This window comes from Pagrus major, chromosome 22 (assembly GCF_040436345.1).
Source record: "Pagrus major chromosome 22, Pma_NU_1.0".
In the NCBI taxonomy this organism is placed as follows: Eukaryota; Metazoa; Chordata; class Actinopteri; order Spariformes; family Sparidae; genus Pagrus; species Pagrus major.
Window position 1 is genome coordinate 15,232,481 of NC_133236.1, and position 15,470 is coordinate 15,247,950.

Genomic DNA, 15,470 nt, shown 5'->3' on the forward strand with positions numbered 1-15,470 from the left:
GAATCAGCCAGCTTTCATGTGCAGCCAGAGGGGAAGAGAGCCCTGGGAGTACAACTCATCCATCTCTCTGCTATAAGGAGAACAGTCGCCTCAGGCACCAACAGGCACAAACACACACACAGGCTTGATTTGTTACACCCTCGCGCGTTATACTCCACTGACTTACATTTATTCTATAACTTTTGATCTAAATTCTTCACACTGCATGACTAACCACTAACCACTGCTGTCACCCTAATCTTAAAATAAACACACATTCTGACTCTCAGATTTCAAACAACACAATTGTTCTGAAACGCACTTTTAGTCAGACAGAAATAAATATTCTCCCAAATGTTGACTCATTTCTGGAGCAACATCCACGCTTGGTTGAGAGAGAAAACCAGAAACGTAAATAAATAATTAAATAAATAAAACTGAAACCAAACCAAGGCTCTTACTAATGTGCAAGCTGCAGAGTAAATCATTCCTACAAACGCTACAGTGGGTGATAAACAGCGTTGATGGGCAACACTCCTAGCAACAGGCAACAACGTGGGCAACAGGATAAGAAAAAAAAAAAATGCAAATGTTCCCTGGCAACAAGGTTTTTCGTACGGGATTAAGATAAAAGAGCAACGATGATGGTGTTTGAAAACCTGAGGGGGAATTATCTTCATTTTCCTGCCCTCCACAGGGAGGTCAGAGGTCAACTGCTTAGACAAGGTGTGTTGAACAGCTGGTGGAAATTGTTGCAGGAGATAATGTGCCAGACATCTTGAGTGAATGGCGGAGGACACGTTTGTCTCCTCAGACTTGTGGCTGGCTGACGGATCTCAGTGGCCTTTACAGATGGAGTTCTGTTAAACTGTGATGACCTTCATGATATGAGCAGTGAGATGGACGATAAGTTGGGTAGACACTGTGCTTTTCTGTGTGTTAAAAGGGGATGTCTGTATTTTTTTTTACCCTGGCTGCTGGCTGCAGTGTAATCCTTTGGGGCAACTCAGACTGCCAAAGTAAAAGTGCTTGTTTTTGCCGCTGACAGGCCAAGGCTGTTATTCTGAGAATCTGACAACATTACGGAAACAATCCTTTATGTAACCAGACACACAAAGTCTTGTTCGAGGAGAGAAATCAGAGTTTTGTAGGCGGGCTTAGGAATGGTTACATCATCTTACATATCTGGGTCATTTAACGCCAACTCACGCAGAATTCAGAACTTTTTCATGGATTCCTCGTCTCAAAGTCAATGAGTTTTTTGAATGGGTTTTCGGTTACATGCCTGAAATAAAGGCTGTGGTTACCGCAGACCTAAAATACTTTCACGTTTTGTTCTACAACATAAAATAAATCACAAAATGTCCCACAATTTAATTACACAATTACTTATAAATGTGTCTTAAAAACGGCGGTTGCTAACAAGTGGCTAAATGAGACTACAGAGGTTGTCACGGACATTCAACGTCACAACGAACATGGAGACTCATCCACTCAGTAGTCGGTCTTTACAGGCCGACTTCAGTTTTAAACTATTCTAACTCTGACTTTACAACTTAGTGGCGGTGACGCTGAAGTCATGCTACCACGATGTTTGTTTGCAGCCTTACGTTAGCTTTTTACTTCTGGCGATTCAATTTACGCTTCGAAAATCACAAAAGTGGTTTCATCTGTGAAGATTATCTTGCGGAACCAAACGTATAAACTTGTGTTTGCCCCAAAATCCAACTCTTCAACTTCAACTTTTGTTGAGGGAACAATGACGATACTAACTTCCGGGTTAGCCTACAGAAATCAGAAGTCATCCCTACACCGCTCTATGCTCACAAGCTTTTATATGAATCTTTTTCTGCTGCTGTCTTGTAAAAGAGATTTTGAGTCTCAAGGAGAATATTTCAGGTAAAATAAAGTTTAAATAACCCCACTGGTGGCGGCTGTGGCTCAGGAGGTAGAGCGGGTCAGCCACTGATTGGAAGGTCTGTGGTTTGATCCCTGGATCCTCACCTTTACGTCAAAGTATCCTCAGGCAAGACACTGAAACCCCAATTGCTCCTGATGGCTGTTCGATCAGTGTGTGTGTGTGTGTGTGTGTGTGAATGTCTGAGTGCAGAAATATTGCTGAGCTGCTGTGTCAAGGCCCCAACCTTGACAAGGCAGCCTCTGCAATCAAATGGTATCATGATAAATGGACTTGTACAGCACTTTTCTCATTTTATCGATCACTCAAAGAGCTTTACAAGACAAGTCAGCATTCACACATTCATACACGGCTGCTACTACTCTAAATCAAGATTTTCAAAACACCAATTTGAGAAAACATCTTTTGAAGGACCTCTAGAGTTCAGAGACTCAAACAGCGCTCAAGTTGTTCACCTCACCGACAAACTTAATGTTGGTTTAAGTCGCTCGGTCTCCATCTGTAGCTCGATTTCACCGTTTGTACTCTTTTGTAGTTGGTTTGTTGAGGCTGTGTAATCATGTTGTCATCTCCTCGCCCACCCATGTGGCCTTTAAAACAAAAGTCCACACAGATGGGCTTTACTTTGGACAAAGTCTTATGAAACAGAGAGCTGAGATCTAATCTTTATCTGCTTGAAAACTCTGGATATGAAAACATTTGGAAAGCCACGACAGAACATTATTCTCTTAACCGAAACTAAAACCCAAAACCTGTGCAGCTTTGTGTTAATCTAAATTAGATCTCTGATGCTACAAACTATCCTCCAAGTGTTGTTTTCCTGATTCAAAATGCATTCAGACAGCAGACGGAGCTTTGACGATGTTTACTCTTCCTTCAGTACAAATAAGGAACTAGTCGACAAAACATAAACAAGTTCTTCGTCGTCAGGTGTTAATCGTAGCCATAACAAAGTCCCTTGTTGATAAATACCAATTAGCTCAGACTTTTAAAAAAGATAAATAGGAAAACAAAAAAAATAAACTAAAGCATCGTGATTTTCATTTTAATAAGAACACCAGCAATTAAAGCTACAAAGAAGTCTACAAGGTAAATTAATGACGTTGAGGCAGTCAATTAAAGGTTTCTGTAGGCTGAGAAAGCAAATGTGCTGATGGTAAGAAAGCCTTGAAATGTCTTGTTTTCTGTTGGAGGTTGATGGAGCTGGTGATGGAGATGTACACCGTGACTGGAGAGCAGTCCATGAAGCCCAGCTGTGGGGCTACGGGATGGCCCGGTTGGGTCTCTTTGGAGGGGGAGGGGGCATGAGCTCAGAGTCTGGGTCCGGCGGGTGTTTCCGGTTCTGGGCTTGGACTGCCTGAGCACAGCGGTCCACGTACTCCAAGAGGATTTCCTTCGTGACGGGCTCTCGAATGCTTTTACACACAGCTGGGGAGAGAAGGAAGGAAGGAAGTTACTACAGAGATGGTGACAGAGTCAAGTGGAACATAGTGTGTTTATTTTAGCACAGGCAAGAAAAAAATACATCTAACAGATAAATAAAGAGCCGTAGTTTCAAATATTACCTCGACCACATTTAGTGAATTTACATGTTCTCTAGTATCCTGGTTTTGAGTCTTATCCTGGATCCTGTTTGGGAAATTACATTTTTATTGAACATGAGAAACCTGGTTCTTCATATCCATATCGTCTGCCTGCAGGTGTGGTAGGGTGCAAATATGCCACAGTTTCTTTTTGACTATTCCAGGCGGCATAAACAGGTTTCTTAAATCCAGTAAAAGGTCTCCTGAAACCAAGATAAGCCGTTTACGTGCCAGTTAGCTACAGCTGCTGAACCTGCCAGCGACAGTCATCATGTCATTGAAGGTGGATGTGACATTTTGAGTTACTTTTTATAAAACTTTTCCTTTTCTTTGTTTGTTTAAATCCATATCCATGTATCTACTGTATCTGTACATGGTGGGTGTGTAGATATATGCTTGTATCTATTGTATGCTGACATGTATTTAGTTTCTGTTGATGACTTTACGTGATAATATAAATGATACTAGCATTTTTGGAGCAGATACCGATACCAAAAGTAGTGAGTAAAAATTCAGAAACTGATATACTGACCAATATATACACGTCTTTTGCAATGATGCCTCAAATGTGGTCATCCAACACGTCGCTAACGCGACTGTTGGCTGTGTAGTAACTTTTTCACAGTCTTATATTTCATTAGTTTTTATGACAAACTGCGACTTTATTGACTTGGAAAATTATCTTTTAAATTGACAAACATCAGATGTGTGATTCATGACAATTCAGACAGGATCTCTACATTCACTACCATACAAAGGTTTTCTGAAATAAGGTCCCAGAGGAAACCAGAAGGGTCGGGACTTCGGACATTTTGGATATTTGACATTGTAGAATGCGATGCTTCCCAGGAATAGCAACCGTCACTAAGGGGACGAGGCTCAGCCAATCAGCATGCTCATGACCATAACCATGATTCCAAGAGCACGTGGACAAGTTTCTAAACAGCTCATTGAGTTGTTATTAGCTGGAGGAGAAATGCTGTGCTATCTGTCTAGATTTTAGATAAAAGGTGCTTTTGCCATCTGGGCACCAAGGCTGCACAAACAGCCTGCCTGAGGATCTAAAGCTCAATAACTCAGGACTATCTTTTCTATCTTCTTCTATCAGTTCAATTCATCTTTAAATGCATCTCCTCTCGCTTGTGCTTCTTGTTTTATTGCCTCTATTTGGACTTTTATGCGCCTCCTCGTACAGCACTGTAAAGTCAGCGTTTAGGTAAGTGCTACACAAACGAGCTTTATTACTGTGCTAAACTAATATTTTTGCATTCATTCTCAGTCTCTTGTTTTTCTCCATTTATTTCCTCAAGAAGCTGTTACAGCTCTGCAATATTTTTATGTAAGAACATTTGAGATAAATGTTTTTTCAAGAGTTTAGATCCATGTAATGTTATATTGAACTGGGGAACTAAAATTACACTCAGAGAAATACTGAAATACAGTTCAACTCCTGCATAATCTGAAGACTACTACATTTAAAAGATCTTAAGTTTTTGAAAGTAAAAACTGGTATCAGGGTATTAGTATCAAACAGATTATAAGATCTATCTAAAGCAACTCAGATGATGCTCCCATTTAAACATAATTCACATTTTTGCAGCCAGACAATAATGATGACTCTACTGCAGCTCTGCTTAAGTACCTTAAGGGCTTAACCACCTCTTTATGATATTTCTAAAGCAGGAATAATTGTCTTCTTGCTGCTTGCGGCAGTGGAACAAACTGTAAGCATATTATCATAATCCCACCATGGAAACAAAGTTTTAATGGGGGACAGGTCAGTAAACAGCTTATTCATACATCCAGCAGACAGCATTAGCATTCATTTGGAGTTTCAAGCCACCTGATAAGAAGTCCAATATTCATTCTAGTTTTAGCTCCAGTTTTGGTCTCCACCAACTCTTGAGGGACATATCCATCTCTTTAGCTGCTGAATGCTCCACTAGTTCACCAGCTAGTCGCTTACTACGTCTGTCTGCTGTTTGGCGCTGGGCAGGAAGCTATGGCCTGAAAGCAACACACTGAAGTTGTTGGTGGTAAAACCAAAACAATGAGCTGAAAGATGCTAAAATGTGTGATAGAATGTCAACAATCAAGTCTCTTTTATTTTTTTTATTATCTCTGCCAAGGAGGTTATGTTTTCACCTGCGTCTGTTGGTTTGTCAGCAGGTTTACACAAAAACTTCTGACCAGATTTCCACAAAACTTGGATGGAAGATGGGTCTCGGCCCAGAATAGACCCCAGTAACTTTTGGTGCGATTCCCGATAAATGGACAGAACCAGGAATTTTTTCTCACTTTCTTTAACATTTAGTGATAGGGCGTCAGTATTTTAATTAATTTCTTAGGCAGTAATGCATGGATCTTGATGAAAAAAACTAGGTGTGATCCAAATAAAATCCAGATCTAGCTGATTTAATTTTTTATTTTGATATTGATTAGGCTTGAATGAATTAAAGGGGACTGTTGGCTCAACAGAGTGACATACTTACTACTTACTTAATACTTACTTATACTAGTTCATCATCCAACTTGGCGTTTACTTTAACTGTTCTTAACTAAATGTAGCCTAATCTGATTTTAGATTGAAAATAAATCAAGTCAGAGGTTACAACAGTTTTCTATTGGAAAAACATATTTAATATATTACTAATGATTAACTGATAATCAATTGTTAAGGCAGCCAGCTATCAATTAAAGAAATTGCCTAAAATTTGTATCTGGAGACACATTTCTTGAATCTAGCAGATAATGTCAGTTTTCTTTACTCAAGGTAAAGAGATAAACAAAAGATCTCGTTCCAAATTGCTGAAAAGAGCATTCTGGGCATGAAATACAAGGCCAGACTGTCTGTGTGCACGCTTGATGGAAAGTACACAGCAGAACGTCTGCCCCTCCACAATCAAACACAATCTCTAGCAACACAGATATCAAACTATGACCAAAGGCTGATGTGAAGTAATGGAATTAATAATAAAATAGATGAAATGAGCTTATCGCAGCCTGACTGGTTGTTGTTTACCAAGATAAAAGACAAAGACAGAAGAGAGTGAGATATTAAAAAATAACTGTATGACTGTGAAGGACAAAGTCTCACCCATCGCTGTGTCGTAGGAGTTGGGGAAGCTCTTGTCCACCCGCTGCCTCATGAACACCCAGGTGTTGTTGGCGAAGGTGCACTCGATGATCTTGTTGTCGTACTGTTTCAACTCTTTAGTGGCCTGTGCAGACAAAGATGAAAGGACACAGATGGTTTGATGGTTGTTACAACACAGACTGAATGAGTGTAATTTTATTTATTTCTGCCATCACCGCCTGCGAAAATTACAAACCCTCTAATGTTTTTTTTTTTTCTTTGCCACATTCAGAAGCTATGACGGTCTGATCTACTCCATGGAAGTCCCATTATCATAATAGCTCTCTGAGACATGCTGCTGCATTTATGAATACCAATAACTGACAATGATTGGCATGTGTAACTGTAGTTTATTAAACATGATATGAATGTGCTGCAAATTATCTTCACTTTTGCTATCATGACTTATCATTCAAATACTTTTAACAGCAGTTAAAGGGCGAAATGAAACTTCAGGCAGCCTCAGAGGGCAACATTTAGACGGATAAAAGGATTTACAAAAATGGAAATGTAGCCTACAAGGACTTCTGTGTTAAAACACAACAAATGTGCAGCTTGACATGATGAATTATGTTGATTCAGGCAGCAGAGGCATTTGACTGGAGGAAATACATCTACTGGTTTAACATTTTCACCTTTCTTAATGGGGAGAGGAAAAAAAACAGGCACTACTGCTGCTATTTTTCTTTAAATTGCCAACAAAAAATGACATTCAGTCACGCTTTTGAATCCCATTAACCTTTGAGGAGTCAAACATCATGTAATGTGGTGATTAAACTGCACAAGGCCTTGCCAGGACGGTGAGGAGTAATATGGGGGCGGCGACGAGCATCCATCACTTTCATTAATATAGTATAATTAGCCAATTAATCCTTATGGCTTACTCTCATTTCCACTGTTTAGTCCTGGTTTTTGAATGCCCTCTTGACCCTCAGAAATGAGTTACAAGGAAATGAACAACCATTCAAGACCCTCAAACGTCATCAGTTGTCATTGATGATGTTTGTGTAAACAGATGCGACCAGACATTTCCAACATGTCGTCGTCAGCCATGGTGACTTCTCTTGTGTTACTATGGTAATCCTGGTATTATCACAAGGCTGAGTTGTCATCACATGACTAAAAGGATGGGAACTCGGTCATGTGATGACAAATAAAGCCCCAAAAAATATTCAGCGAGGGGTCCTTGAGTTAAGATTATTTAGTCAAACCACCTTTTCAAAGATCAAAAATGAACTTTCATGCTCAGCATCAAAGGGTATAAAGGACGAGAGTAATGAAAGGGAATTTTTTTGCTTCAAGTCTTTAATACCAGAAGTCACTTCAATGTGACATCTTTAAAATATTCCTATTTACAAATATGTTCAGCCAGGAATGCTTTATGCAAAATAATAGGATAGAGGTGATAATGTAAAGGTGGTGAGTCCATTTTTGAGAGGATTTTTTCTATATTAAATAACCTAAATGAAATGTACTTTTTTGTTGCAGTGCTGCCTTAATATTTGGTGTATTTTCTACAAAAACACAGACAGTTAGTGACACAGTACGAGTGTCTGCATCTTCATGATGCAGCCCTCAACAAAACGTGCAACAGTTCCCGCTCCTCCTACGACACAGGATCACTGACTTATTACATCATGTTCTGTTTGGAAAACAAAATCAACTCTACACACTGGGCACACTGCAACATAGTTGAAGTATATGAAAATGGCACACATTACCGAAGATCAAGCATGAGTCAAAGAAGACATTTGAGCATCTGTTGTTTATTTGTCGAGGGACTGTGTCTCACTGAGAGGATTCTCGAGACTTGGAAAATGCAAATCCTTGAGCTGCTGAAGAGCAAAAAGTGCAACAGAAAGACTGGAATGCAACGTTTGGCTGTGAAAGAAAATATGAAGAGTGACTTGTGTCATTATCAAGTGTTCTTCTGTGATTTTGACCTCACACAGAAAGAGGCTGTCCATGTATTTATTGCACTGACATGTTGTGTACAGACTCAAAATAAAGAGGCCGACCTCTAAGGTCACAGAGTGAACACCATTGCCAGGAACGCTACGATATTTGGCAAGACGCTAAATACAAAGTAAGAGCTCGTGTGATCCTGGAGTGTGGGGCATCTGGGCTCACAGTGGGGGTCCAAATCACACAGGAAGCAAAGAAAGTATGTGGGGAAGGAAGACAGAGTGGGAGGGAGAGAATACGAGTTATTGGATTTCAGATAACGACCTTGACGAATCATAACTCATGATTAATTAGTCATTGTGACTGTTTCAAAATTCAGATTTATCTCCTCAACCTTTGACTCTGACGTCAGTCTGAAGACAGAACCTTAGTAAGACTAACTGTACACCAAACATTTCTTCATTTAGAGACGAGCAGCAGATGAACTGAAGGAGCGACAGAATCTCTGAGCTTTCCTAAAGCTCGACACAGACGGCTGCCAGAGAACTGTGAAGGGCAGTACATGCAGGCAGGACGCTCTGCTGCAGGCTGGGATCTCTTCCTGCTGGTGAAGGGTGACATGTTGGCTGCCATTTTTCATCACCACTTGGTGCTTAATCCGTCCAAATCTCTCTCATTATGGCAGCACACGTGTGCCACCCGTTATCAGGGACTTTGGTGGTCAAAGTCTTTATCAGCCAGTGTTGCACTGCTGCAGAGCAGTCGTGTCTGCATTTCTATGCCAATTATGGTTTGTTCAGATTTAGAAACTACAAACTACCAACAAGAATAGAGAGCAGTATGTCTTTTTTTCAGTATTTTTTCCTGCTACATGCGAGGGACCCTTCTGTGTCCTTCACTTTTAACAATGGCTTGTTTTGATGAATTAATCAGGAAACTGTAAATACAAATGCAGCAGTCTACAACTGGCAACTCCAGTTTTCAGTTTGATAAACCACCGCCAGCATTTGAAATAGAGAAAAATAAGAGAATAAAGTTGAGTGTAGTAATGATCTATACCACTCTCTCTATTTCTGTGCATCTTTAAGCTTAGTCTAAAGACTAGAAACTGGAAACTACTCGCTAAAAGCTTTCCAAAGTTAAAAAAAGTTGCCTATCAACGTCCCTAAAGCTTACCAATTCAGACGTTATGTACCGTTTATATAATTTGTATTCAAACAGAGATGTAAACACTCAATTTGTGGTCTAAAGGCAGGGACATGCATTATGATTGTTGTTAACATACATATATGAAATTGGTTTTGATCCTCTCAGCAAAAAAAATTACATTCTAGTGTATTTCGCTATTTCCTGAAGGCACTTACTTAGATCAGCATATTAACATTATAAATGCAGTTCCACCACATCAGTAGGGGGCTGCTGTGTCTCCTGATGATGACACCCCAAAAGTGAGAACAAGACTCTTCATCACTGGGAACAACTGGACACGTACGACAATAATTCTGGCATGAAGTAAAGCAGAAACTGGAACCAAAGAAAAGATGATTTAAAGATTCATGAGAGTATACAGCATGTGACCTTTAACTAGTCTGTGCACAACACAGAAAGAAAACCTGCTTCTTTATCAAACGCTGGGATCTGTTGTACTCTACATGAATTTTGTAGAGATAGCGACACGGATGAGCAAAAACTCAAAGTCTGTAATTTCCTTGAATTGCTGTTGTGTTTTCCCCGACACGGCTCTCCGACTGACCCCATCTTTGTTTTATTCGAGACTTAATCAGAACCCGCCGCAGGTCTGCGACACCGCAGCACTCGGGTCCGTTTTAATAACAAGAAACAAGATGAAAGAATATATAAGTGGGGAGAGGATATAAGATGCAAGAGTATGAACATGAGAAAAAACTCCCTCAGAGGGAACAACACAGCTGATGGACAGTATCGCAACTTATGTTCATTCTTTAATATGCTTTCCAACAGAATACATTAGATGTCCTCTGTGCATTAATATCAGCTCCGACTTAAGAATTCAAAACTCAACTGAGTGACTCAGCGAGCAGTTGTAAAGTCGCCTCACATGTTCTGTTACCTACAATGTAATTATCAGGGCCAATTACAGCTTTGTGCGGCCTCTAATAGCTGTCAGAGAACAAACAAATGAGAGTCCAGCGACGTCCAGCGACTCCTCATGAACCCATTATCTGACGTCAGTGCCGGGTCTCTAGTGAATCTGTATAATACCGATCATTATCCCACGCCTTCAGATTGACTGTCGCGTCACATCTGAGGAATTCTCGGAGGAGAAAAACAAGCTAATAATGTGTAACTGAGGCAAATGAGGGGAATGCAGGCGTACACTGTCAGGTCTGTCAGTTAAACAAAGCACAAGAAAGTGGGAAAAAGCTGCACGCAGAATTGTGATTTTACCTTGCAAACTTTTAATTGATTAGTTTGTTTTTGTTTGTGCCGTGTGATTGAGTGTTTTTCGGTGGGAAGTGCATTCAATTACTGAAAGTATTCATGGTTCTTAAGCCCACATCTCATGTAATTTACAAAAGCTGTCAGCAAAACAAATTATAAAAACGAACAGAAAACAGAAAGCCTTTACAAATATTATGATTGCCGTTGATTAAAGAGAAGCCAAATTGTTGTAACTCTCACTTAATGATGCATATGGAGACGTACAAATTGGGGAAATCATGGAAAAAAGCAGTCAAAGGCATTTCAGCAGCCAGCAGGTGCGCACGGCCGATCTCTCACACCTTCATCAAAGCGGCTGGTCTTTGACAGAGAGCTGCTCTTATCTCCGTCTCTGGTGACTAGATCTGTCGGGCACCATTCAAATTATTTATGATTAATGAGCTGTATTCACAGGCCACATAGAGTTCTGCACAGGCAGCCGACTCCATGAAGTGGTGAAATTAAACCACAAATGGGGAATGAATAGCCATTACTTCTACTGGGCTTAAGCTAATTCTCCCTTTCCTAGAAGTCAAAGTTGTAATACAGCGAACCAGAAGCACTTAACCCTACAGTATTAGTCCTTTTCTCATAGGCAATTAGTGGATTATCATAACTGTGGTTTCATCAGTTGACATTTTAGATTAGCTAAAAGATTAGCTACCACTTTATTTAAAACAGAAAGTAAGTGTGCTTGTAATGTTTAGCAAGTAATATAAGAAGGCCTTTTCCATTCTCATTGTCTGCGGCTACGTTCAGACTACTACGTGTATCTATTAAAACGCATACGTTTAGCAGCCCTATACGGAGACTTTCTGAAATGCTGCTTGCCCCGTTTTAGTTTGAAAACTTCTGGGTTGCGTTTTAATGTAGGTGGTCAGAAATGGAGACATTCGGAAACGATGATGTAGACAACTACGCTGGTCGCCACGTGCCCTTTCCTGATTCGTCAAGCCCCTAACATGTTTTCCAGATGAAAACAGCAGACAGTTTAATTCATCTGTCATAATGAATTACAGGCTGTTTGTCTGTACTATTAGCTGCTGCTACTACCTACGTGCGACGGTTGGCGTGTCACTGCAGAGTTATCAGTGTTCAGTTTTGGGTGAGGCCAGGAGGAACCAGTGCCTGGTGGGATGGTTGTATCAGTGAAGTTGTGGTTTGTGAGGCGTGGTGAGACATGTCTGCATGGGGAAGGAGTCACGACAAAAGTGAGGACAGTCACAGAGGTAGCACGCACGTTGTATTACCTGAGTGACGAGGGAAAACCGCAAACGAATTTGGACTAATGAATTTGTTTTTATGCATCAATGTTTAAAAGTTAGCTTTGTGTGTTATAGCTTGGTTAGCTCACATGCAGCCTCATTTTACGAGTTATACAGCATTTGCCTGACTGATCATTCCTGTGATTACATTCTTGGATTTGTTTTTGTTTTTTTACAAAGAAGAGATCTAAAATGAAAATGAAGATATTACCTTGCATGAACACACGTCTCACAACGGTATATATATATTAATATTCACTCATAAACAGGTGCTGCCATGTTTTTATTATTAAACACACCTAAACGCATAACGGCTAGACAAAAGGTTTTCAGTTGCTCTTCCCTTTTTCTAACATTTGCTCTTTAGGAAAGGCTGAGCTGATAGATCATCATGAAAGCTCTCTTCCAAAATTCATTTTAGTAATTCCCTGTAGGTACCAAGAGAGTAAGGAATTACAACAATAAGGAGCTAAATTGGACGAATTGTGCCAATAAAACATGTTTTCATGAGGATGACGACATTTTTTCGAGTTAAAGAAACAGTTTTGGTTTGATTTCTTTTCTTTATATCACGAGCCAGATGCTTTAAAATGAGCTGGCAGCTGGCTGTTCATCAAATCACATGTGATTGACACAGTGAAGTCACTAACACGTCAATGAGCAAGGCAACTAATATCAGAGCTACTGTTCTGTAGTGGACTGCAGGGCACACATACACAGACTGCAGGCGTACAGTGCAGGCGTGGCACTACATGAAAAATCTACCAGGAACATTATTCAGGCAGCCAAAACCACAAGTCACACATGTTCTGAGTTGGCATGTAATTACCATTTTTTACCATATTCACACTTGGACTGACTGTAAAACGCATTTCCTAACAAAAATAGCAAAACGAGTGCTGACAGTAGATGACCCCAGGGCTGCTGCTTTTGTTCAGTCTCCCACAGAGGAGCTTAGAGACCGAGTAGGAAACACAGACTCTTATCTTGTTCAGTTACAGAGCCCAGGGCTGATACATGGGAACTACCACAATACCAGAGGGAAAGGAACCATTCATTTACTGGGTTTCTGAACCATGACTGTGACTAATGGGAGGCCTACACATACCAAGAGTTTCAGTCAATTTAGTCGAATTTAGTCCAAGTGGCAAATTTACACATAGTGTAATAGCATTATAGAAATCTACATCAAAATAGAAACAGGAGAACAAATGTAATAATTCTGTCATGTTGCTCCTCAACCTGTGCTCCACTTCAGACGAGTGAATTCCTATAACAGATTCACAGAGGTGAGAAGCTTGTTATTGTGGAGTGCACTTGACTTGAGTCCGTGTTACTGTGGGTTCAAAGGTCTGATGATGCTGAGTGCGATGCCAAACAGAACAACGCTTTGTTCAAACAGACAACAGGAAAATGAATCTCATGAAGTTAAGTGCAGCTGTCAAATATCTCTCTCACAGTTGAGCATTATCACAGACCAAACATACCACAACTAAACATGGTCAGATAACAGTAAAAGTAAGGCTGCGGCTAACAGTTATTTTCAATACTAAATAATCTGTGGATTATTTTCATGTTTTATTGATAAATCATTGGTCTATAAAATATCAGCAAACAGCTTGTTATTTCTGACAATAACACAAAAAAGCAGAGAAGCTGGAACAAACATCTGTGCAGGAAGTGTTGAGTTTCAGTGACAACAGTGTAGAAGCAACTGATGTTAATTAGCAAATGATGACTGTTATGAAGATCAACAGTGTGGGGAGTGTGTTGTTGCACTGATGAACTATTGTGCACATATTCTGAGTGTATCAAGACAATAAGTAACTGTGTGTGTGTTAGGTTTGCATTAACATTAAATTAAACAGGAGTAGATTAGAAAACAAGGAAGCTAAAAAAAAAGGTTAAAACAGGGACAATCTGTTTCTTATAATAGCTTAGTTAGCCACTTTTTGGGTTATGGTGAGTGAAACAACTAAACTGAACAGCAATGAATTCTTCATGTCACACTGCAACAGATGAAGATAAAAAAACAGTTTATTCTTGGCAGCTACACACGCAGCCTTATCCTTGCAACAAAGCTAAATCTTGTTATGCTAAAGGGAAGCTGAAAGAGCACAGGGGGCCTTTGACTTGTTGGCAAGAGGGGAGGAATTCAACAAGACAACACATTTATTTTCTCACCTTCATATTTGCAAAGGGCCTGTCATAGTTGCCGACGTAGAGCAAGCCGACAGTCTGTGGAAGCAGCCTAGAAAGACAAAAAGATCATGGTTAACACCCACAACACCCTCAGCCTCAGAGAGTATTTGAGTGGTGACAACGGTGCAAAGAAATCACTACGCAGCATTCATTTTCCAGCTAGTAACAGAACAGCAGTGATGTGAGATTACACCTCTCTGAGCCCTTCTGTCTCTCTGTGAAGCTTGATGTTTCTAAACTCCTAAACCTAAACAGTATGAGCACATTCAGAGTCAATAATAATCATGTGGAGCATATATATAGCGATTGAACACAGTCGCAGGCATTTCACAGCACTGTGAGCACAGTTTATTTAGACTATATTAGTGTTTATATGTGCCGAGGGTTCATACAGCTTTTTAAGAGTAAGAACTTTCAAGCACTTTCAAGCAGACTCAAGTTATTTAGTTCAATTCTCAAGCAAGTCCCGAGTCATTTTTCCTTGGGCAAGTCAAGTCAAGCCACAGAATGTGTCAGGTCAACTCGAGTTCAGTCGAGTTCTTAGTTAAAGCAAGTCAAGTCCTAAGTCAGGGCACATTTCCACCCCATCGACACTTAAGTCTTACACCTGAACTATTCAGTCTTTATTAAGAGACAAGACAAGGCAGTAGCACCCGTCATAAAATCAGTGAAATCGTGCTAAAACATTTATTTGGCAAAAGTGAAAGTCACCCATGGAAATAGTACTCGAGTAAAAGGCCTTAAGTGTCTGATATGTAATGTACTTAAGTATCAAAAGTACAATTATCAGTGTTTTAAAAAAAAAAAAAAAAATCCAATCGACGCTAAAATTAACTTAAAAATGTGATGCTTCGGCTCCGATGCTGCATGCGATCTGCAGTAACTTCTCTGAACTAACTGGTAATAAAAGTTATCAAAAAATGTAGACAGAAAAATATATAATATTTACTTTCACAATGTACTGGAACGGAAGTATAAATTAGCAGAAAATGGAAATACCACAATATTAATAAATGGAAGTA

At 39.9% G+C, this 15,470-nt stretch overlaps 1 protein-coding gene across 1 annotated transcript in view; it reads right to left on the minus strand.

Annotated features, from left to right (window-relative positions):
* Positions 1-2,747: 2,747 nt before the first annotated feature.
* rngtt (RNA guanylyltransferase and 5'-phosphatase) overlaps positions 2,748-15,470 on the minus strand; it is a 101,981-nt gene continuing 89,258 nt past the window's right edge. The window contains exons 14-16 of the mRNA XM_073493477.1: positions 14,431-14,497; positions 6,578-6,701; positions 2,748-3,325 (exon numbers count right to left, since the gene is read on the minus strand). Of these exons, the coding sequence (XP_073349578.1) occupies positions 3,159-3,325; positions 6,578-6,701; positions 14,431-14,497 (358 nt within the window). The 3' untranslated portion in view covers positions 2,748-3,158. The remainder of the gene's footprint in view (positions 3,326-6,577; positions 6,702-14,430; positions 14,498-15,470) is intronic.